Source organism: Jaculus jaculus, chromosome 2, assembly GCF_020740685.1.
Source record: "Jaculus jaculus isolate mJacJac1 chromosome 2, mJacJac1.mat.Y.cur, whole genome shotgun sequence".
Classification (NCBI taxonomy): domain Eukaryota; kingdom Metazoa; phylum Chordata; class Mammalia; order Rodentia; family Dipodidae; genus Jaculus; species Jaculus jaculus.
The window spans coordinates 192,541,917-192,564,450 of NC_059103.1; the positions used below are offsets into that span (position 1 = coordinate 192,541,917).

Genomic DNA, 22,534 nt, shown 5'->3' on the forward strand with positions numbered 1-22,534 from the left:
CTGGAATTCGTTTGCAGTGGCTTGAGGCCCTGGCATGCCCATTGTCTCTCTGTGTCTCTCTCTCTCTCTGCCTCTTTCTCTCTGTTGCTGTCAAGTAAATAATTAAAATAAACAAAAAAAACCCTCTTCTATATTAGTTATCTTTTCCCTCATTTTCTTAGTGGACACTGACCTGTAACCCCCAGTTCCAGCTTGGGCCTACCATCCACAATGAGCTTTTGATCAGAGAAACCTACAAGGTTTCCCAAAATAATGACAGACTTCTGTCAGAGTACTTGATGACCCACCAAAGGCCAGTGGTAAGACCCTATTGCTGAAGACTCCATACACAGCTGACACGTAAAATGGAATGACATGGCTGGAAGCCAGGAGAGAGTCAGTCCCCAGACAGTCAGCGTGTCTAGTGCCAGAAGGCGCTACATAGGCGACTGGGGGAAATGACCAAGATCTGTCCAAGCAACACATTGTTTAACCTAATTAGCAACAAATAACCGGATGTGATGCCCACACAAGTGCAATAGTGGTACACAGCCATGGTGAGGAATCAATTGCTCTTGATTTGGCTAACTGATCCACTCAGTGGTACTAGACCCTTAGCTGGAGCTGGGAAACAAGTCAGAACCATACCCAAACACAAGCCCACTCTACAATATCAAGCTACCATCAATCACGGGGTATAAGAGGGCCTACACCTATCAAACTGTCTATCAAAAAAGTAAGTGTTATCTCAATTTTCTGGGTGCTAACTTACTCTCCGTTGGAGAATCTGCTTCTCTTTTCCAGATAGATGCAGATCCTAAGAAGAGAGCTGCCCCAACATACCTCAAAAGGGGCCCAACTGAAACTAAGGACAACTGGCGAAATAAGCAAGGGTGATGTTTTCCTGTGAACCAGATACCAGCACAAAGGGGAAGGAGATCAACGCAGAGAAAAATCAACTCCTACCAAATCAAAGAGCCAAAGCCTCAGAGGCCCCCAACACCTCAACACTGAAGCAGACCAAAAATGAACCCAACATGGCTCAGGGAAATCTTGCGGAAGAGGGGACGGAAAGAAGGTCAGAGTTACATGTTGGGTCATGATTTTCAGAGACATTTATCATACTAATAAGTGGGGGCTAACTCCACAATGCACGACCCATTTTCATTAACAAGGAGGGTCTATTGGGAGGGGGTAGATCACAGATGAGCCTAAATAATGGTACCAAACTGCCTGTATTCACTGAAATGAAAACTAATAAATTAAATTTAAAAAAAAATAGAAAAAGCAGAAGACTGGGATTATGTTTTTGTAGAAAAAAAGAATCCACAAAAAAATAGAAGCCTGAAAGTCTTTTCTACTAGAACTTTAGGCACTGAAAAAATCACAGCTCCGATAGAGACTTAGCTATTCTCATAGTCATACATAAAACAAAGCCAGAGTGTAGAATACTTTGGTATCTATAAACCATCTGCTCTGCAATAGTTTGGTATACCATTAGACAAATGAGGATAAGACAGATAGTAATCTTGAGTAGGAGGAAGTACACGTTTCAACTCACTATAGATGGAGAACAAAAACAAGGAAAATGTAAAATGCATATAGTGAAAAAAAATCAGAACTTATAAGATTGGCATTGGATAAAGTGCATTAACAAGTCAAATACTAAGAGGTTCATGACTTGTAATTAACAAATGAATTGTACACTTGAACCATCTAAGATGAAAGCCCATATACACACAAAAAAACCCTAACACAGTTAACATATTGTCTATTACATTATATCATCATCTATGGCATCTGTTTCATGTTTACAACCCAATTAAAATTATTGTGATTGCTAACAGGGATGAATTTAGAATTATTATATGTGGAAAAATTTATTAATGCTTTTGATCTATTAACAAAATTTAACAAGTTATATCTATGTGTCACAATACATTTTACCAAGTGAAAAATTACCCCTCTTGTATCAGTAAAATAAAGTATGTGAGAAGAAAGTAAAATCTGAGATCTTTCATATGTCATTTAAATTATTATCTTAAAACAGGTTAACACGATAATTAAAGATTTTGTGCAATTTACATAGTAACCCCAAAGAAAAAACATAGCCATAAATATATAAAGGAAAGAGAAAAGAAATAAAACCTGACTTTAAAAGGGAAATAACAAGGAAAGATGGCTAGAGAAGATTGAGAAAATTATAAAAAAGGCAAAACACAATTAATAATTCTTTATTCTATAACTAATCATTTAAATGTAAATGAACTGAGATCACCAATCTGAGATTTTGAGTGGCTGAATGGATTTTTTTAATCCAATCATATGTTGTCTATAAGATACCTTAAATTTGTGTACATAAAAAGGGACAGAAAAACATGTTACATGGCTCTAGTACACATCAAAAACTTTCCAACAAAGAAATAACCAAATGAGATGGCTTCAAATGTAAATTTTTCCAAATAAAGTAAAGAAAAGTAACATATACAAACTTATGAGATTAATGTGATCAACATGACCCTGACACCAAATCAAAGAAAACTATTGGCCAATATCCACAATGAAAACTCATGTAAAGTATGTTCAATAATATACTAGCAAGTTATACTAAATACCATTGACCCAGATCAATTGAAGCTTATTTGGTATAGTGATGAGACTTGGGTCAGCCAAAATAACAGGTTAATATATAAAGGAAAATATGTCATCTTAGTTGAAGATTATGCATTATAGAAAATTAAATGTGTGTCATATTAAATACATATTATTGTATTTGTTAAATAAAGTTAACATAATTAATTCATACAAAAACCACAGACAAAATTATAGTCAAGAATAATAGACTGGAAATATTTTCTCTAAAATTCAGTACAAGACAAGGAAATCCAGTGTTTGCACTCCTACAGAAAATCCTATTGGAAGGCCTAGATAGAGCAATTGGTCAAGAGAAAAACAAAATTTTCTATCACAATCAAAATGGAACAAGATGAATAATTTTGCATGTAGATAATATGATGAATTATTATTGGTTTTTATAAAAAGTATATTTAGAAAATATAAATAAGTTCATTAAGATTGCATAATGCAAAAGGAGCATGCAAAATCATTTACCTTTCTGAACACCAAATGGGCTACACAATAGGAAATTAAGAATAATCCACTAAAGCATTAAAAAAAGAGATACTTTGGAGCACATTAAAGCATGGAGGTGAAAAATTTGTTCACTAAAAACCATAAGACACTGGTTTAATAAAATAAAAACAATATAAAGAAATTAAAATATACCCTGGGCTCATGACTGAGAATAAATAATACTGTTAACTGAGCCATACCAAGGGTTGGAGAGAAGGATTAACAGTTAAAGTGCCTACAAAGCCTAAGGAACCATGTTCGACCTTCTGATCCTACTAAGCCAGACTACAAGGTGACACATAGGCATGGTCGCACATGCGCACAAGGTGGATCGTGCAACTGGAGTTTGGTTACAGTAACTGCAGACCCTGGCATGCCAAATCTCTCTCTCTCTCTTTCTTGCTCTCTCACTCTGTCACTCCCTTTTGCTGTCATTCTCATAAATAAAGGACAATCTGTTGAGCTTGCCTCAAAAAAAAAAAAGGCTACACCCAAAGAAATTTCTGCCAAAATACTAAACTTTTGCAATAAAATAGAAAAAAATTTAACATGCAATCATTATGCCTAGTAATACCAATGCAATTTTGAGCAAGTACAATATTACTGGTAGCATTATATTTTCTGACTTCAAAGTATTTTACAAAATTCCATTAGTCACAGAGTATGTTGTTAGGCAACCATAAAAAAATTACATAGACTAACAGAATAGAATTTGGGGTTAGAAAAATAAGTTGGTATAATTATGTGACTCCATTTGATTTTTGACTAAAATGTTAAGAACACATGATATATAATGGATAGCCTTTAATAAATGGTGTTCAGAAAATAATATATACACAAGCAGAAATTTACAATGGTTCCTCTCCCACATTACACTCAAAAGTGAGTGCAATAAGCTTATTTAGAGATCTGAAATTAAAACTACTTAGAGAAACCATAGCAAAGACATTGATCTGAATAGTAGTTTTTTGAATATTCAAGCACAGGGAACAAGATGAATTACATCATTCTAAAGTTAATCGTCAGCCAAAAGGGTGACATAAACAGAGCAGAAAGGCAGTCCACGGAACAGGAGTAAAAATGTGTGCACTATGTTATCTGACAGGAAGTAATTGTTAAAAGACATGAGGACTTTCTAAAGTAGCATAGAAAAAAACCAAATAAGTCAAATTTGGGAAGTCACTGAAGAGCTGTTTCACCTAAGGAGACAAGCAAAGAAATCAATAGCCATGTGAAAATGCTGTTGGTATTTCAGACCATCAGGGAAATTCAAACTGAAATTCCAATCAGATATTGCTTCACACATAGCAAGATGAATAATATTTGTCTGGATTGATAACTCAGTGGTTAAGTGTGCTTTCTGCACAAGCATGAGCGCCTTAGGGGACTAAAACGTCCCTAGTGTGTGTCTCTAGACCCCACTTAAATAGCTGGATGTGGCCACCTGCCCTAGTAATCCCTGTCCGGAATAGGAATTAGAGACCAGGGAATGACCTGGGGTTAATATAAGCAACAAGTTTGGTATCAGTAAGAGACTCCAGCTCAAATAAGAGTATGCAAAAGAGCAGTTGAGTGCGATATTTAACAATCATCTTTGTCCAAGGAAGTGGAGTGCTTTCTACCCTCACAGGTGAACATATGAGGACAAGAGCACATTCGCATGTAATATTTAAAAACTAAATAAATTTTGGTGAGAATATTGAGAAAATGGGGTCCCAGGGCACAGATAGTCACAGAGTACACTGAAAGGAAAAATTAGATAAATCAAGACCAAAACCCAAAAGAACAAACTTCAAATCCTATAGCTCCATGTCCAGCTTCTGGGGCTTGTGGTGGAATCCAATGTGCTTAGGTAGCCCTTCCCTTTCAGTCTGCTGTCTACCCTCTTTTTATGGGAGTTTTAACCCATTTCTGCAGCTCTCAGTTGGTTCTGGCACCAACCCACAGCAACCTGGGATATGCATTACAACTTTGAGGTCATAACATCACATTGCAGCCTTTCAAGGCAACCTTGCAGTGCCATGCCACACATTGTGTGGACTGAGTGGCTTTCCGGATCCATGGAGTAAGAACTCATGATTCCCTCAATCTTGTATCTTGTGTTCCTCCAAAATTAGTACCAACTGGACATTACTGCCAAGTTCTGCTACCAGTTTGGGACATAGCTAGCCCCCCTTGGACAATAGTTGTAGCAATAAGACTTTGTAGCAGTATAACCTTAGCAAATACTTCCTTTAGATGGTCATATCTGAGAAGGGAATTCCCTTCAGTTTAATCTTTCTTCCTTCAAATTAATTTGGATTTTCATAAGGTAGAGCCTCTGATTGGTAGGGTTTTGCCTCTGGAATAATTTTTGTATGGTTCCAGTGAACTGCAGAAAGTTTCTCTTCACGAGGGCTGATCTGCTTAACAATTACAGCTGTTTTCTCAGCACCAGCCTGAATGTAATTCTATCTTGAGATTTCCTTCACCAGACAAATTTGCCCAATATTTTTTAATCCATTATCAATCAACATCCAAGGACACAGGCAGAATACAGCCAGTTCTGTGAATAACATATAATATGAACTGTCCCTAGCCCAGTTCTATAGAGTCCTAATTCTCCTATAAACCTCAGGAACCAGGACTCTACTGTTCATAATTTTCTCACCATTTTGGCTTACCTACCCTCCACTAGAATGCCCCATTAAGCTCTTCCTGATTGTATTATTCAAGGACTTTTCTAGCTCAAAGCACCAAACACTTCCACATCCCTTCTGAAAACTAGTTCCAAATGCCTACAGACCACATAGTCAGGATATACAGAAATAAGATGTATACACACACACACACACACACACACACACACACACACACACACACATCAACAGTCTCCACCCTTCTGGGCTCCAATTCTCTGCATCACTTTCTTATTGTCATTATCAAATACCTGACCAGAAGAACTTAAAGAAGAAAGGGTTTATTTCAATTGAAAGTTTTAGGTTACAGTCAATCTTGATGAGAGTAGCAGTCAGCTTCAGTGTTTCTGGGGTGAACTTCCAAACCAGGTAAAATTATGGAGGAAGGAATTTACTGAAGCTTACAGATAGAAGGGAAGTACCATAATGGCAGAAGAAGCTGTCCCCCTTTCACAGGTCCACATACACAGAGAGAGGAAAGCAACACCATCACTATCAGCAAGCATAATCTGGGGGCCCTGTGATAGCAGAACTTTAGCACCCTACATGTCTTTTGTCTGGAAACAGATCCACCTCCAAATACATCCTGGGGCTGAACCCTAGGATCTGCCCACAGTGACACCTCCTCCAGCCAGGTGGCTAGAGAGCTAAGTCACAGGCTTGAGTAAAATTCCTGTATCTATTGAGGGGCATCCATTCAAACTACCACAGTGAGGAAAACGTGGCATCAGGAGGCTGAAACAGAGCTTGTCACACTGCATTAGCAATCAAAGTGAAGAGTAGGAGGAAGGGGACTACTCAGCTTGCTTCCTCCTTTTCTTCAGTCTGGAGCCCAGCCTACTTGCGGTGGGTCATCACACCTCAATTAACCTAATCTAGAAAATCATTCTCAGACATTCCCTAGGATGTGTTTCCAAATTGATTCTAAATCCAGTCAAATTGGCAATCATAAATTAACTGTCACACACATACCCTAGCTTGTTATTTTGCCTTTAAAAAGAAGGAAATCCTGCCATTTTTTTAAAATTTTTTTATTATTTATTTATTTGAGAGCGACAGACACAGAGAGAAAGACAGATAGAGGGAGAGAGAGAATGGGCGCTCCAGGGCTTCCAGCCTCTGCAAACGAACTCCAGACGTGTGCGCCCCCTTGTGCATCTGGCTAACGTGGGACCTGGGGAACCGAGCCTCGAACCGGGGTCCTTAGGCTTCACAGGCAAGCGCTTTAACCGCTAAGCCCTCTCTCCAGCCCGAAATCCTGCCATTTTAATAGCCATTGCTAGACATGGAAGATAATGCGCCAACTGAAACATCAGATTTTATGGGATTCCTCATGTAATGGGCATTTAAAAATAACCCAGGACCTAGAAGTAAAGGATAGAATGATGATAGCAAGGAATGGGGAGAGTGGGTATTTGGAGGTGGTCAATGGCTATGAATTTACAGTTTTATAAAAGGACAAAACTTCAGACAGCTTTTTTAAATTGTAGAATCATTATGCATGTACAAGCCTATTAAAAGACTATGTCTTAGGTTAGCTCCTCTAACATACTATCTGCTCTTACTTTCTTCACTATGCAAATATCTTATTTGTAAATAATGACTCAACCTAGTTGCTTTACTGAGAGAGCACTCAAAATGACTTATTTATATTTAGCACCCTTCTTCTATACACCCTTGGTACCAAGCACATACTGTTCAATGATATGACTTTTTATTATTCATGCAGAAGCACCTAAATTTTCTGAATTAATTGTTTCTGCTTAAGGGAATATATAAAGAAAGAATTCTTATTAAACAATGACAGACCCTCAAAACTCTTAAGATTTTAAAACTAGATTCCATTTTTCATCTTGACATTAGTTGAATATGAATTCCATAAACTACACACATTCTTTTGTTTTGTTTCAGTTTTGGTTTTTTTGAGTAGGTTCTCACTCTAATCCAGGCTGACCTAGAATTCATTATGTAGTCTCAGGGTGGCTGAGAACTCACAGTGATCCTCCTACCTCTGCCTCTCAAGTGCTGGGATTACACATATTCTTAATAGTGTTTTTTAAACACTGTATCTCTCACCTTTGGGCACAAAAATGTTGACCAAAATAGAACTTCCCAACACAAATTGTAAAAAGGCTACTGAAGGGCGACGTTTGACATGTCTTACTATAAAATATGCAATTACTTTGCAGGGAAAGTCTGTTATTCCTTGTAAAAACTGAACCAAGAACATGTCCTTTCCAAAATGCTCAATATCCATCATAAAGCCAAAAAAGCTGAAAACAAGTGAAAACCTATGAGAGAAAACAGAGAGGCATTCAGTTAACTCAATAATGATCATACACTTAATTAGGGAGTGTGTGTATATGTGTACATGTTTGAGTTGTCTGTGTGAATTTGTTACTTCTTTTAAACTGAAAGATATGAGCAATAGAGCAAAATCTTAATAATGAACTAAGTTAGAAAATACATAAGCAAATCCCTAAACAAGTTTGTATCTGACATAATGTTATAATTCAGTCTATGAGTTTGGGCTACAAGTGTGTGGGATCCAATGTATAAATTTGAAATATTATATCACCCTGAGAATAAGGGAAATTTTTTCATTGCTTAATAAGTTGTAATACTTATATGTATTTTTATATTTCAAGAGAATATTAGTGTTACCTTAAAATATTATTGAAATTTTAAAATCTTTATAACATGATATATAGTGTCCTCTAATTTGAAATAAAAATTTCAAATCAAGAATGTATTAGTATTAGTAAATCATAACAAAATGCATAAGAAATATATATAAACTTCACATTTCACCCTATCTTTATATGGTATTTGTAATTATAGACACTAAGTTTTCATTTTAATGCATTTTGCATGCTTTCTGAGATAAGAGATATACATTTTTTGCTCACTGTTTTAGTTCTTATCGCATTGCCTTACATATAGTGTGTGTTAGCACATCTATGTAAAGAATTGATCAAAATGAGAGGACAGTGGCATTTTGCCAAGAGTCTGAGAACACAATGATAATTTTAAACATATTTAGTAATTAAGTTAATCTAACATTAACTTTTGGCCACATGCTTAAAGTACCACTTACATAGATATAGTATAATTCTTTCTAGTTGCCAAAGATTATAAGAGACCATAATTTCTTAAATGATAATAAAAAATGTTGTTAGACTATATTATATTTTATAATTATCTTCCATTCAAATTTAAAATTTTAACTATTTGGAATAGTGTATTTACACTATCTATTTGGACTTTTTAAAAAATTTTCTCTGATCAACTAATCATGCAGGAATGTATTTTGAACCTATGTATATATTTATTAATAAAGAGTAAGAATCACTACACTATACTTAGTGTTTATTGCCATACATAAAATTCATGGGTCAGACCCAGAGCAAAGGTTTACTGCTGTGATCTCTTATGTCTTTAGGGAAGCCACTTAACTAATCTCAGTCATTTTTTTCACTCTAAAAACTGACCTAGAAATCATTCTTACATGCACAAGTTTTAACTGATTGTGTTTTTAAAATGTATGGTCACTTCCCATCTGCCTTACTTTTTCCAAGTTTTTCTCATGTATAGAGTAAAATGGCATACATTTGCAGCAGCTGAAAAGAACAAAAGACACAATATAATATGAGACTTAAATATGAAATGAGATTTGTCATATATACATGTATATATTACCATATCATTATACTGCTTACCTTACTATAATGCTGTGATCTCTTATAAATAAAACTGGGCAATTTGTCTGAAAAATCAGCATTTCTTGTTTAGGGAGAGATTTTATGGCTAATTTGGTCTATTAATATGAATGCTTTATTTCCTGGCTTCCTTGCAGATTCAGCTGGATCACTCGATGTTCTGCATGAACAACGCTATCTTCAGCAGTAAGCCCTTACCTTTTACCTCAGTCAGGTAATCAGGTGTTTTGACAGAAGCCCTGTCTTGTTTTGGGGGCCTCGTAGGTCTTTGAATTGTTGAGTTCTCTAGCTTTGTCAGTTTGGGAACTGCAGATAAGTAAGTACAATATGGTCTCTGTCTTTCTGTGCTTCGTGAGTTTGCTCAATCTGTTCCAAGTCAGTCCATTTTAATACAAATTTCATTGGATCATTTTTCTTTAGTGCTGAGTGGAATTCCATTGTGCATATGTGCACATCTTCATTATCCACTCATCATTCCCTTTGCTCTCTACAAATAATAAGACTTCCATGTGAGCACTTCAAAACTCTTGTTTTCATGTGGGTTGTTTGAGTCCCATTTCTTTGTTGCATTTATTTCCTTTTCTTTGTGCTGTTGTTTGTGTTGTCTGGAGTAAAGGGGACAAACATGTCCCCATAGAACAGGCATTCCTCAAAGGGCTCAGCATAATGTTAAAGTGCTAGGCTATGTGTTAGAAGATGAAAGAGAAACCACTTACACAAGGCCGAACAAACATAGCATTGTTCTGCGTGCTGTAGGATTAACAATGATTTCCTTTATTCCGATGACATGTGCTTTGACTGTACCCAGTTCTTCCTTCATTTCACATCTCAGAACCTTCAAAAAGAATTAAGGGAAAGAAGGGAGGGAAGGAGGGAGGAAGAAAAAGAAAGAAAGAGAAGGAGAATACAAAACCGAAAGTATTAAGATTCAGTTGTGGTTTTAATGTACAATGATCCTCATGGGATCACGTGTTTGAACACTTAGTCCCAAGATGGTTACACTGCTTGGAAAAGTCTTGCTGGAGGAAATGGTCACTGGGAAGGATGAACCTTAAAGTTTTATAGCCCACCCTCACTTTCTCTTTATACTCTGAGAGCTTCAGGACTCAGCCTTCTCCTAATTCCCTGTCTTGGCCAACCAAAAGGGTAGATTATGCCACTAGAAACTGTAGGCCAAATAAAACCTTCCCTTATATTGTTTTGATCATATATTTGGTCAGAAAAATGAGGAAGTAACTAACAGAAAATAGTTGTCAAGAAGCGGTGATGTAGCTATAAAAAATTTGACCCTGTGGATCATTGGAATTGGTTTGTGGGAGGAATGTGAAAGCATCTGGGGTTTTTCATTAGCAAATCCCAGTAATCAGAGTTCAAGGAGCCATTATGGTATAAACTTGGAAAACCCATAAGGCCAACAGAAAGTTGAACTCTGGAGTCTAGCCTCGCAAGTTTTCTCAGGTCTCAAATGATCAAGAATTCTATTGCCAGGGTCCGTGTATACAGGCCACCACAACTGAGGCCCAAGGGAACCAGGTCCATCCCAAGCTAGCAGAAGAATGTGGCATCAAATCCTCAGAAACTATAAGCAAGAACAAAAACTTTTCTTCCCTCTATTGCTTCTGTCTAGTTATTGTTCACAGCAAAAGGAGGTAAGTAATACATCTGTAAAATATATTTTTTTCCCAAATTTAATTCTTTTAATCCCTCATGCTGTAACACTACCATGAAACCAAATCAAACAGGTTATCTAAAAAAAAAAAAATTGGGGATGGAGAGATGGCTTAGTAGCTAAGCACTTGCCCGTGAAGCCTAAGGACCCCAGGTCAAGGCTCAAGCCCCCAGGACCTACATAAGCCAGATGCACAAGGTGGCACATGAATCTGGAGTTTGCTTGCAATTGCTGGAGACCCTGATGTGCCCATTCTCCCCCCCCCCCAACCTCTCTCTCCCTCTCTCCCTCTTTCTCTTTCTGTTTGTTGTTCACAAATAAATAAATAAATAAAAATTTGAAGAAGCACATTGGTTAGATGATATTCCAGCTTCTGGCTGATAAATTATGTCACTGAAAAAATTCACTGGAGAAATGGTTAAACATATCCTTTATGCTATTAAACTATTTTCTGTTGTTGTGAAATGTCGCAGATATCCTTCCTCAAAATTTCTAATTTCAAAATTATGTGCTGCTTATTATAAATCACTTATATCTTCTTGTTTAATAATGCACCAAATGATGCTCATGGCTGAGTGCTGGTTGTCATGAAAATGCCAGCAAATTCTCTGTAAGAACTTCTCGTTACAATCATTATGAATACATTCCCATCATATTAATTATGGATATATGTTAGAAGATGAAAAGGAAAACCACTTAACTAGGACAAAACAAACAAGCACTGCTCTGGGTGCTGTAGGGTGAACAAGAACCTCTTTGGTTCTGTGTTGTATTTGTAGTCCTGTGGTGGTGAACCTCATCCTCTTCCGTGTGAGCTACTGTAAATATTTCAATTAATGAATTCTATTGTGCTATTAGAGGTTATGATATATTTTACATCTCTATCCATGTTATAGATATAAAGTAAATATACTAGATGAATTGAATAGAAACTAATATGTATTCAATTTAGTCATCATATTTGTGATTTATTATATAAATATAGACATATTAATATAGATCATTTGTAGCAATTATTGACGCATTTAGCTAATAACATAACTTTTGAAACTTTAACTTTTATAGTATTACCAAGAGCAGTGATATTCATATGTAGCTTTTTTTCTGGTCCACCTGTAGTTACAGCCAACACACCCTCAGGGGCATTTGAATCTTAAATGTCTAAAATACCATATTGGACAATTTTCCCATCTCCATATTTTAAGCTCTACTATCTCAAGAAATTAATTCAGTTATGGCTTTAGCTTTCTTTACAATGTGATTAGTGATTGCAATTGACTTGTTATTTGCATAAATCTATTAAGACAACCTACTCTGTTAGACATGTGACCTGACTTAAATTGTTGCAGAAATGAGAGTAGAAATCACGTACAAGAGAAACTAACTACAATATGCTTTGTTATATCAGACTCTTTCGTGTAGAGAATACTGGATAAACTATTTTAATTGAGGACTTTGTTATATGAACATATTACAAATTGATTACATTCCCATCGAGCTGTATATCTCATGTTCACATTCCTCAGCCCCCATTCTAATTGTAAAAAAAAAGTCACACACACAGAAAGAAAATGCTGATAGTCTCATAGATCTTAAATTCAAATATTGTTGGAATCAATTTTCTGGATCATCCCCATCAGCAGGAATGTCATGTCAGAAGAATAACAATGCTAGATCCTAACTGTAGAGAATAAGAAAGAGAGAATAAAGATAACCTCTGTTAACCCTCCTTCACTTTCATTCTCCAGGGTGTTCAATATAAAGACTTTAAAATTAACTGCCCATGTTTCTGTAACCCTTTACAATTTCCAAAATAATCTTAAAATTATATTTTAAAAAATATAAATTTCAGGCATACACAAAGGATGATAATAAAAATAGTTGCAGTTTGTATCTCTTCTGACTTCTTATACTTGTTGGCTGTGTGTTTCACTGATCTTACCCCATTTTTCCATCTGTTGATGATGAAGAATGTACTTATGACCCCCTACCTCAATTGTCAGACTTTGTGCAACATCTTTCTTCCCATTAAAGTAGGCGATTCTCTGTAGTTCCTTCACTGCTCGCTTTGTTCTTCCAGTTGCCATGAGCCAGCGGACTGACTCTGGCACCCACCTGTTTCAAAGAAGAGAGGTAGATGTTATGAGGGACAATGTCACACTCCAGTCCAGACAGAAACGACTGTGCTTTTATGGAAAAGAATAATCTTCTCAGCTTCAATCTCCATCTTACTGAGAAAGAATAATCTAAGTTTATAGGCCCTTGGCCTGGAGAGATGGCTTAGCGGTTAAGCACTTGCCTGTGAAACCTAAGGATTCCAGTTCAAGGCTCGATTCCCCCGTACCCACATTAGCCAGATGCATGAGGGAGCACACGCATCTGGAGTTCGTTTGCAGTGGTAGGAGGCCCTGGTGTGCCGATTCTCTCTCTCTCTATATATATATATCTGCCTGTTTCTCTCTCTGTTACCCTCAAATAAATATAAATAAATAAATAAATAAATAAATAAATAAATAAATTTATAGGCCCTCCATCTATGTATCAATCCTATAGCCATATGTTATTTCTAGCCAACCTTATTCTTTGAAAACTATTTTAAAAATAATTTGATTACTGAGTAAATTAATTAATTATATTTTCCTCTAAATTTTTTGAATTTTAGGAATCATAACTACTTCCATATGTGTCCATAATTCATGTCATATTTTGCCTTTGAGAAAATGAAAGTTTGACAAACACCAGGAGTTGTGTTCTCAGAATGACAGTTCTATCCCTCCCTAAACAGGAATATGGAAAGGATCTAAGTTAAGCCAGTACTCTGGCTTTATCTTGCTTTTTGTTTCCACAGATAGATATGAAAGGAATCTTAGCAATTGAAGTGAAAGTAACAATTGTTAAGTGAACTTTTTAACAATAAGGGAAACAATTTTGTAAATTTATGAAAGAATTCATTCTCCAGCTGGAGAAATAGCTTAGTACTTGCCTGTGAAGCCCAAGGACCCATGTTTGACTCCCCAGATCCCACATAAGCCAAATGCACAAGTAATGCATGCCCAAGGTCACACATGTGCACAAGGTGTGCACACATCTGGAGTTTGATTACAGTGGTTGGAGACCCTGATATGCCAATTCTCTTTCTCTCTCTCAAATAAATAAATAAATAAGCAGTCCTAAAAGTGAAAATAAAAAGTAATATATTCCTCAGCATAGACAGGCAAATCTTTATGGGTCGTGATCATATAAGCAATATGGCTGAATGCGTCATAAAGTTCACATACCAGATGAAGAGAGAAACTAGTAAGAATGGCAAGGCTATGCCCAGTTGGAGCTTGTGCCAATCTCTGAAAACATAAGCTAGTCCTCCAAGTAATGCATGTCCGGTGCTAAGAGTTAATCCAAAGAGTGCCACAACTGCAGGGTACCATTTGAGGGAGATTACTTCCAAAACTGAAAATAAATTTTAAGAAACATAATTAATTATGATATGCAACAGAAAGTGGCAACAGAAATATAACATGATATATGTGCCCAGGTGAGGAAAAGCCTACCGAGTATACTGACAGTGCATTGCAGAGTAGTCACGGAGGCAGACATAATGAATCGCAGGGCACAGAACAGAGCGAAGGTGGGAACAACCGCACAGCATGTGCCTAGGAGCCCATAGATTAGGCAACAGCAGACCACCAGTGGCTTCCGTCCAAATCTATAGAAATAGTAATCAACTTTGTGGAAAACATAGAAAGTAACGGTGTAACATTAGACTATTATAAGAGAACTGTCATTCAGTTTAGTTTCCAGTTTTTCAAAGTCTTATAACACTTGTCACACCCACGAAGTAACATTAACCTACTGAAGTGAAATCATTTTACTTCAGAGTTGAGTCACTAAATTCACACCTTTAATATACTGGAATTCGCATAATGTGTACACACTGTGCCAAATGACATTTCATTCCCCCAAAATGCTATGGAACAAGGATGAAATTTAAGGGGCTGACCCACACTTGCTTGTGTTCAAAGGCCTTTGGTTTTGTAAGCATCCTATAAAGTTATGTAGATTCTACTTCCCAGTACTTTAATCAGGTAGAACGAAAACTTATGATGCTATTTTTTTTTTGTATTTCTCCTCAAAAACTACTTAGTAAAAATGTTGGAAAGAAAAAGGAAAATAGTTAAATAATTTTTGAAATATAATATTTTAGTGTATAAAACATAGCTTACAAAAATATTATAAATTAAAAATCCCAGAGTGTCCTCCAAATGCAGTCTTATTTCAGGATATTTTCTGTTTAAAAATATTATATTTATTTATTTGCAACAGAGACAGATAGGGGAGATACAGACACAGAGACACCCAGGCCTGCACACTACAGATACATGTGCCAGTGCATTTGCCTCTGTGTAGGTACTGGGAATCAAACCGAGGTCATTAGACATCTAAGCAAGCACCTTAACCACAGAGCCATCATCTATATAGCCCCCAGAACATTTTTTTTAATAAGGTAATATTTTATTTTATTTGTCCAGAAAAATCCAGATCACACTGAAACATACAAACACATTTTCTTCTCTATCATTTAAAATACTAATAATATATTATTTATTTAATTCTAAATAAAATCCACATCATAGGTTCTTTTTTTGTTTTTTGGGTTTTTTGTTTGTGTGTTTGTTTGTTTTGAGGTAGGGTCTCACTCTGGTCCTGGCTGACCTGGAATTAACTATGTAGTCTCAGGGTTGCCTTGAACTATCAGCAATCCTACCTCTGCCTCCCAAGTGCTGGGATTAAAGGCGTGTGTCACCATACCTGGCTAACATCATAGGTTCTTTACAACTATTATCGCATGCAATCCAAGAAAATTAAAAGGCATTTAAATACATTTGAAATTTATTATCCCAGTCTTACAGGTAAGACTGATAAAATGTCAGCTACCAATTATTGCTTTATACTAAACTGACTGTTAAGAATTCTTGTCACAACAATTTCAGCAATGTGCAGTTCATGTTTTTATCATCAAAATCTGTCCATCTTCTATTTTAGAAGTGGCATACATAAAAGGCATTGTGGAATTGCATATTTATTTATTTTGGATATTCTGGGGCTCAGATAGATTATATCTGTCTCTAATCCTGTTGACATCAAAGTTTATGAATCCAAGATACAGACCATACTTTAGTTGATCACTTTCCTTCTCTGTATTCCCATATATGCTCATTGGATTTATTTTCTTCCTTATTAATCTTAATCTATTTATTTTAATTATGTATTTTTATTATTCTGGAGACTTTTATCTCCCGTATAATTTTTTTCACAGTAGCTTGAATAGTCATCATGTTTCTACATATTTTTCTACAGATTTATTTTCGTACTTTTCTAAAATTTCTTAAAATCGGCCCACAAATGCAACTTCCTGAATTATCACTTTAAGAAAAGAATATGTAATTAAGGCAGATATAGCCATTAGTAAACGTCATTTGGAGTGTCAAATTTCCTACAGAAAATTTAAGGAGAAAAGTAAAGTTTCCTGAGAGAGGAGACAGAGAAATTAGCTTCTGAGTTCTGCTCTAACAACTCATAGCCCACAACCCCATGGTGAAGACCAGCAATCCCTCTAAGGAGGGCCCTCAGTGGAGTGGGGCAGGGAGGAAGGAAATGGTGGTATCAACACATGGTGCATCTATATGAAGTTTCTACTTCATAAAAAAGGAAAGCTTAGCTTCATAAACTTGATCTTTAAGGCTCACCTGTGCCAATATACATCATCATTTCTTGGACATTTCTGCCACCCCTACCCTAAATTTTTGACTTATCCCTACCAGGAATTTTCAGTTCCCTTCTATTAGGAGTGTACCCTAATGAGCTAAGATTTTACAAGTTTGTAATTACTTTGAACCACATCCATCACATGGTTTCTCTACTGTGCATAGTTAGACTCTGTTAAGGTGCATACTGAGTTGTGAGTGAACTGTGTACAGAGACACTAGTGTGGGTTTAGGTTGACGGTGCATTTTTGGAAGATGAAGCTTACCTGTCAGACAGCATGACATTTATCGCAATGCCCACCAAATGCCCTGCCAGGGAGATAGCCTGTTCCAAATATTTGAATGACTGATAATCGCATACTAAGTCCCACTGGAAAAGATTGGGTAAAAATTATGCGTTTACAATCATTATAAATAAATACCTTGAGGCAGCCATAAGATTCTTTGGCATTATGCAAAAGAATATAAAATTACTTTGTAAAAATTTTTTGTTTACTTTTTATTTATTTATTTGAGAGCAAGAGAGAGAGAAAGAAGGAGAGGGAGAGAGAGAAGGAGAGAATGGGCACACCAGGGCCTCCAGCCACCACAAATGAACCCAGACGAGTGCACCCCTTGTGCATCTGGCTAACGTGGGTCCTGGGGAATCGAGCCTCAAACCGGGATCCTTAGGCTTCACAGGCAAGCACTTAGCCACTCAGTAATCTCTCCAGCCCAGAATACAAAATTACTTTTTAATGCCTAAAATTCTAGGCATCAGAAATGAAACTGGCAACAAGCAATTGGTTAATACTTTAGATAGTATTCTTATTTTACTAGTCGGCATGACAATGTCAGAGGCCCACACTTAATTCACTCCACATCACCAATAACTAACTTCTTACCTCAGTGATGATGGTAGAAGTGAACACACTGTGGTCATATGTCCACCCATCCAGGCACGGCTCTGTCTGTAGCTCAGTGTTATTGGAGGGTGACACATCAGGATCTAAGAGTTGCCACTGGGTCTGGCGGAACCGATGGCATGGCTCAGGTTTCTGGTCTGGGCCCATTGGAATAGAGACCTTCAGCAAGGCTTCTGTGGTCATGTTCATGGTGATATTGGCTTCAGAGCTGAGATTGTCAAGAAGGCTGACGTAACAGTGGTGAGCAGGGATGGCTGCTACAAAGTTGTCCATGAAGTCATGAGGGGATAATTGCATATTCAAGAATGAACCAAGGATGATCATGAAAATCTGAAATTTTCCAGTATCACCAACATGTTGAAGAAGGTCTCCAAAACCCATAGTTAGGCCTCCAAACACTAGCTTTAAAATAATTGTCTTTACAGAATAGAAAAAAAAAATTTTAATCTCATGTTACTTATTATAAAATGTTTTCTTGAACTAGGAAGTTAAAGAAATTGATAAATTCAGGTATTATGTTTTCATCAGCAATGTTTGTTTTCCCTATCTTGTGAATAACCATTTATAACCAGTTGGATTATTGTTGAAGTCAGGTGCTCATTGCTGGTAGAAATCACTCAACCAAGAGCAGCTTGTGGGGATAAAAGATTTATTTTGGCTTACAGGCTTGAGGGAGAAGCTCCATGATGGCAGGGAAAATGATGGCATGAGCAGATGGTGGACATCAGCACCTGGCCAAAACCAGGTGGACCATAGCAACAGGAGAGTGTGCCAAACACTAGCAAGGGGGACCTGGCTATAACACCCATAAGCCTGCCCCCAAGAATACACTGCTTCCAGGAGGCACTAATTCCCAAATCTCCATCAGCTGGGAACTTAGCAGAGAACACCTAAATTTATGGGGGACATCTGAATCAAACTACCACATTCCACCCCGCCCCCCAGAAACTGATAACCATACATGATGTAAAATACAATGCAGTCAGTCCATCTTTAAAAGTTCTCATAGTTTTATCAACCCTAATGATGTGCAAACATCCCCATACTCCAAGATCTTCTAACTGAGCCATAATAACAAAAAAATCCCCCACAACCCATAATGGCCCAGAATAAATATTCACACTGCAAAAGATGGCACTGGGCATAGCAAAGAAACATTCAATCAACACAAGATTTATACAGGAAAAAACAACAAACTCTGTAACTCCAAGTCCAACAACTCTAGCCAGTGCAAATCTCCAAGTCCAATAATTCTAACTAGCAACAAGTCTCTGGCATTCCAATTCCACCCCTCCAGCTAGGCTACGCACAGTCCTGGAAAACTTCATCAGGACCGGCAGGTTTCCTAGCAACCATCACGTAGTGCCAGCATGTCCACTGGGTCTCCATTGCATCCCATGGTTCATCCTCATGTGCTCATGGGGTCTCCATTCAGGCATCCAACAAACCTGCTTCACACTGCCCCTGGCTATTTCCAAAACACAAGACTGTGTTGCAAACACAGTGACCCTCTCTTTCCTACATTTATTATACTCCACAACACCAGGTTGGATACCACTTTGTTAATCCAGGGGAGAACAGGACACTCCTTGAACACTCAGTTCCCTTCAAAAGAGTCTACATTCTTCCTGTTGCCCCAGCACAGGTCAGCTGGCCCAATCTCAAAGTTTGTACTCTGACAATTACAGATGAACAGGCAACAGTTCACCCAAAGATTTTTTTTCTTCTTCTGTGTCATATCCTTCTTTTCACACCAGCTCATTTCTATGCAAAGCAACCCTGCTCAACTTCTCAGGACATGGGCATAGCAACACAAATACATTTGCTTATTATTTATATGTAGGCACAATTTCAAGAGTAAGCAATTTTTATTCAAATCATCTCTCAAGGATAGAAGTATAATGGTTTCTATGTCTTGGCTGTTGCATACATTTCTATAATGAATAAGAGAGTGTGAGTGTTTCTTCAACATGCTGATTCTATGCCCTTGGGGTTTACTATTTGAAGGAGGGCATGTTTTTGAGGCTTGACCACTTTGCACTATCAAGATGCAAGGATTAGTCATAATATATACCCATTCATATGGGGAGGCTGGGACATTCATGACTCCACAGTGAATAACAATACCACTGAGGAGGGTCCTCAATGGAATGGTCCTGGGGGAAGAGGGAACATGAGAATGTAGCTAATGGGGATGTAATCAATCTGTAATATGTTAGCGTATTGAATTTCTAAATAAAAAGTGTTCAGCATCATTAATTATCAGAGACACAGAAATTAAACTTACCATGACCATCTGATACCTCTTACAGAGGCTATCATGAAAGAGAAAGTGTTAATATATATTGGCAAATGAAAAGATATTTGTATTTAGCATGACCTGTGCAAATAAAAGCAACATAAAATGCTCTGAAAGAATGTCTGAAACATAAAGATAAGCTCCCTACCCCTCATGAGTTCCTAACTATATCATTACTGATATGAAGCTAGTGTCAGGCTATGGGGTACTAGGATTTCTAGGGGGGAAAAAGTCACTTGGTTGCTGTGGTTGTTTGACTCAGAATTTCCCCCATATACTTAAATGGGCTAAATGCTAGGTTCCCAGCTGATGTCAATTTAGGAATTAAAGCCTCCTGGAGGCAGTGTATTGTTGGGAGCAGGTTCATGGGTTTTATAGTCAGCTAACCCATGTCAGTGTTTGGGACACTCTCCTGTTGCTGTCGGCCATCTGATGTTGGCCAGGGGGGTGATGTCCACCCTCTGCTCATGCCATTGTTTTCCTATTCCATCATGGAGCTTCCCTTCAGGTCGTAAGCCAAAATAAGCTCTTTTTTTCCTCACAAGCTGCTCTTGGTCAGGTGTTTTCTGCCAGCAATGTGAACCTGACTATAACAGTTACAAAATATTAGGCTGAGAAAAATGATTAGTAACACTTCTCAGGGTTGTCTCTAACAGAATCATGGTTCCAGTTTCTACTTGATAGACTTTTTAACAAGTTGATTTTCACTTCCACATGCTTTTTCTTTTTTAAAAACTTTCTCTAACCAGGCTTCAGTGTTTCCAAATACTTCTACTCTGTTTCCTTTTGTGTTTGGGTGCCACTGCACATGTGGAGAAAAAGTTCACTTACTGTGTGCAAATTTCCTCTATCAGATTAAATTATTTTATTTTTTCAAATTCAAAAATACAAAAAAAACATGCATAGGGAAATAATAATATATTTTTGTAATTATTGTTATAAGGGCAAGAAAGGTTGCCCTTGGTCTAAATTTCAACAACATTCTCATATCCACCCATGAATATTTCTTAGTTTGCCTGTCTTCTGAGCCCATACCAGAACCAACCACAATATTTGACTTACATCATTTAGCTCTTTTTCTAGTCTGTTCATCCAAATTCTTTCAACTTCTCTAAAATGGTAACAGCCATTTCAAGGTGATGTTGAAAAGTAATTTTTCATATGTAGAAATGTACACATTGTGGTACAGAACAAAGAACAGGTTTTCAAATTTGTCCCAACTTTACCTGGTCACTGATATATTTATCTTTTGTGTCTTTTATTCCAGGGGCTTGTTAAGACACAAGAGCATCACCAGCAAACAAGTGAAGGGCTTACTAGAAACCAGTGAATGTTGAAGAGAGCAAATATGTATACAGGGAAGAATGAGTTCATATTTTGACACGATTTTAAATAATGTTTATTTCTTTTACTATAACATAGACCCCTTTTCTATGATTGACAAAGAGTAACATAGTTAACAAAATAGATGAATCGTGAAAATAATAGTGGAAAAAAACCTTGATATTGATCCCAATTTTAAGGCCTAATTTATATCGCAATACTAGCTGAATAAAATGTATGTCTTACAATTAAATGGAACATACTCTGCTTACAATGGGAAGTGACAAACAAGCTCTACACTATGCTTTTTACGTCTCCTTCCATGATTGTCATTCGATATGCATATTCATTAGATATGCATGTTCTTTAGATATGTATATTCAGGGAAGGAAATCCTGAGGATCATAGGACTTTTAATGTTTTTAAGTATGATAAGTAATATGGCTATCATTTATAGGAAATGTTATGTTATGAATCTTTTCTTTCAAATTATCCTTGCATATCTGGCCAACTATAATAATTTTAAAACTTTTATACAGCAAATAGAAAAATAATATTGAGACTGAGGTTAAGTAACACTATGCAAATTGAACCATTTTTTCCATTTCTGGATCTATGGGTAAAGTGTATTAACTTAGGCATCACATCAACAAACACCCAACTTGAGGGGCATATGATCCATATACACAAGGAAACAATCATTAAGAAGGTATGATGTTAATATGTATTTTTGGTAAGTATTAAAGCTCTTAATTTTAGAAAACAAATTCAAGTGGAAACTATGTTACACATAGGTCTAGTAAAATACTCCCTGTCACTAATAAGAAAATTATCTAGACCAAACATCCAAAGAACAATCTCAGAGTTATATTGCATTGTATATCACCCTGACTAAAGAACACTTACTAAATACCATAGCTGCAACTGCATAACACACATTCTTTTCTCCAGCACATGAGACTTTTTCCAAAGTAAACCATATATTGGTCTGTACATAAAGTCTTCAATATTCAAAAACAATTAAAATAAATTCTGAAGCTCTGGCATTTCGCTCAGTTTGTATAGTTA

At 36.7% G+C, this 22,534-nt stretch overlaps 1 protein-coding gene across 10 annotated transcripts in view; it reads right to left on the bottom strand.

Moving 5' to 3' along the window:
* Positions 1 to 22,534, bottom strand: part of LOC101598792 (solute carrier family 22 member 22-like) — a 39,905-nt gene that overhangs the window by 7,150 nt on the left and 10,221 nt on the right. For 7 of the 10 annotated variants that reach the window (XM_045144162.1, XM_045144161.1, XM_045144157.1 and 4 more), the window contains 7 exons: positions 17,824 to 18,261; positions 17,206 to 17,309; positions 14,726 to 14,880; positions 14,456 to 14,624; positions 13,169 to 13,292; positions 10,225 to 10,343; positions 7,866 to 8,080 (listed from right to left, as the gene is read on the bottom strand). In XM_045144162.1, coding sequence (XP_045000097.1) covers positions 7,866 to 8,080; positions 10,225 to 10,343; positions 13,169 to 13,292; positions 14,456 to 14,624; positions 14,726 to 14,880; positions 17,206 to 17,309; positions 17,824 to 18,225 — 1,288 coding nt within the window. In that variant the 5' untranslated portion in view covers positions 18,226 to 18,261. Of the gene's footprint in view, positions 1 to 6,928; positions 7,154 to 7,865; positions 8,081 to 10,224; positions 10,344 to 13,168; positions 13,293 to 14,455; positions 14,625 to 14,725; positions 14,881 to 17,205; positions 17,310 to 17,823; positions 18,262 to 22,534 lie in introns of those variants that run through there. The other 3 variants (XM_045144163.1, XM_045144160.1, XM_045144159.1) reach the window with 3 other exon arrangements.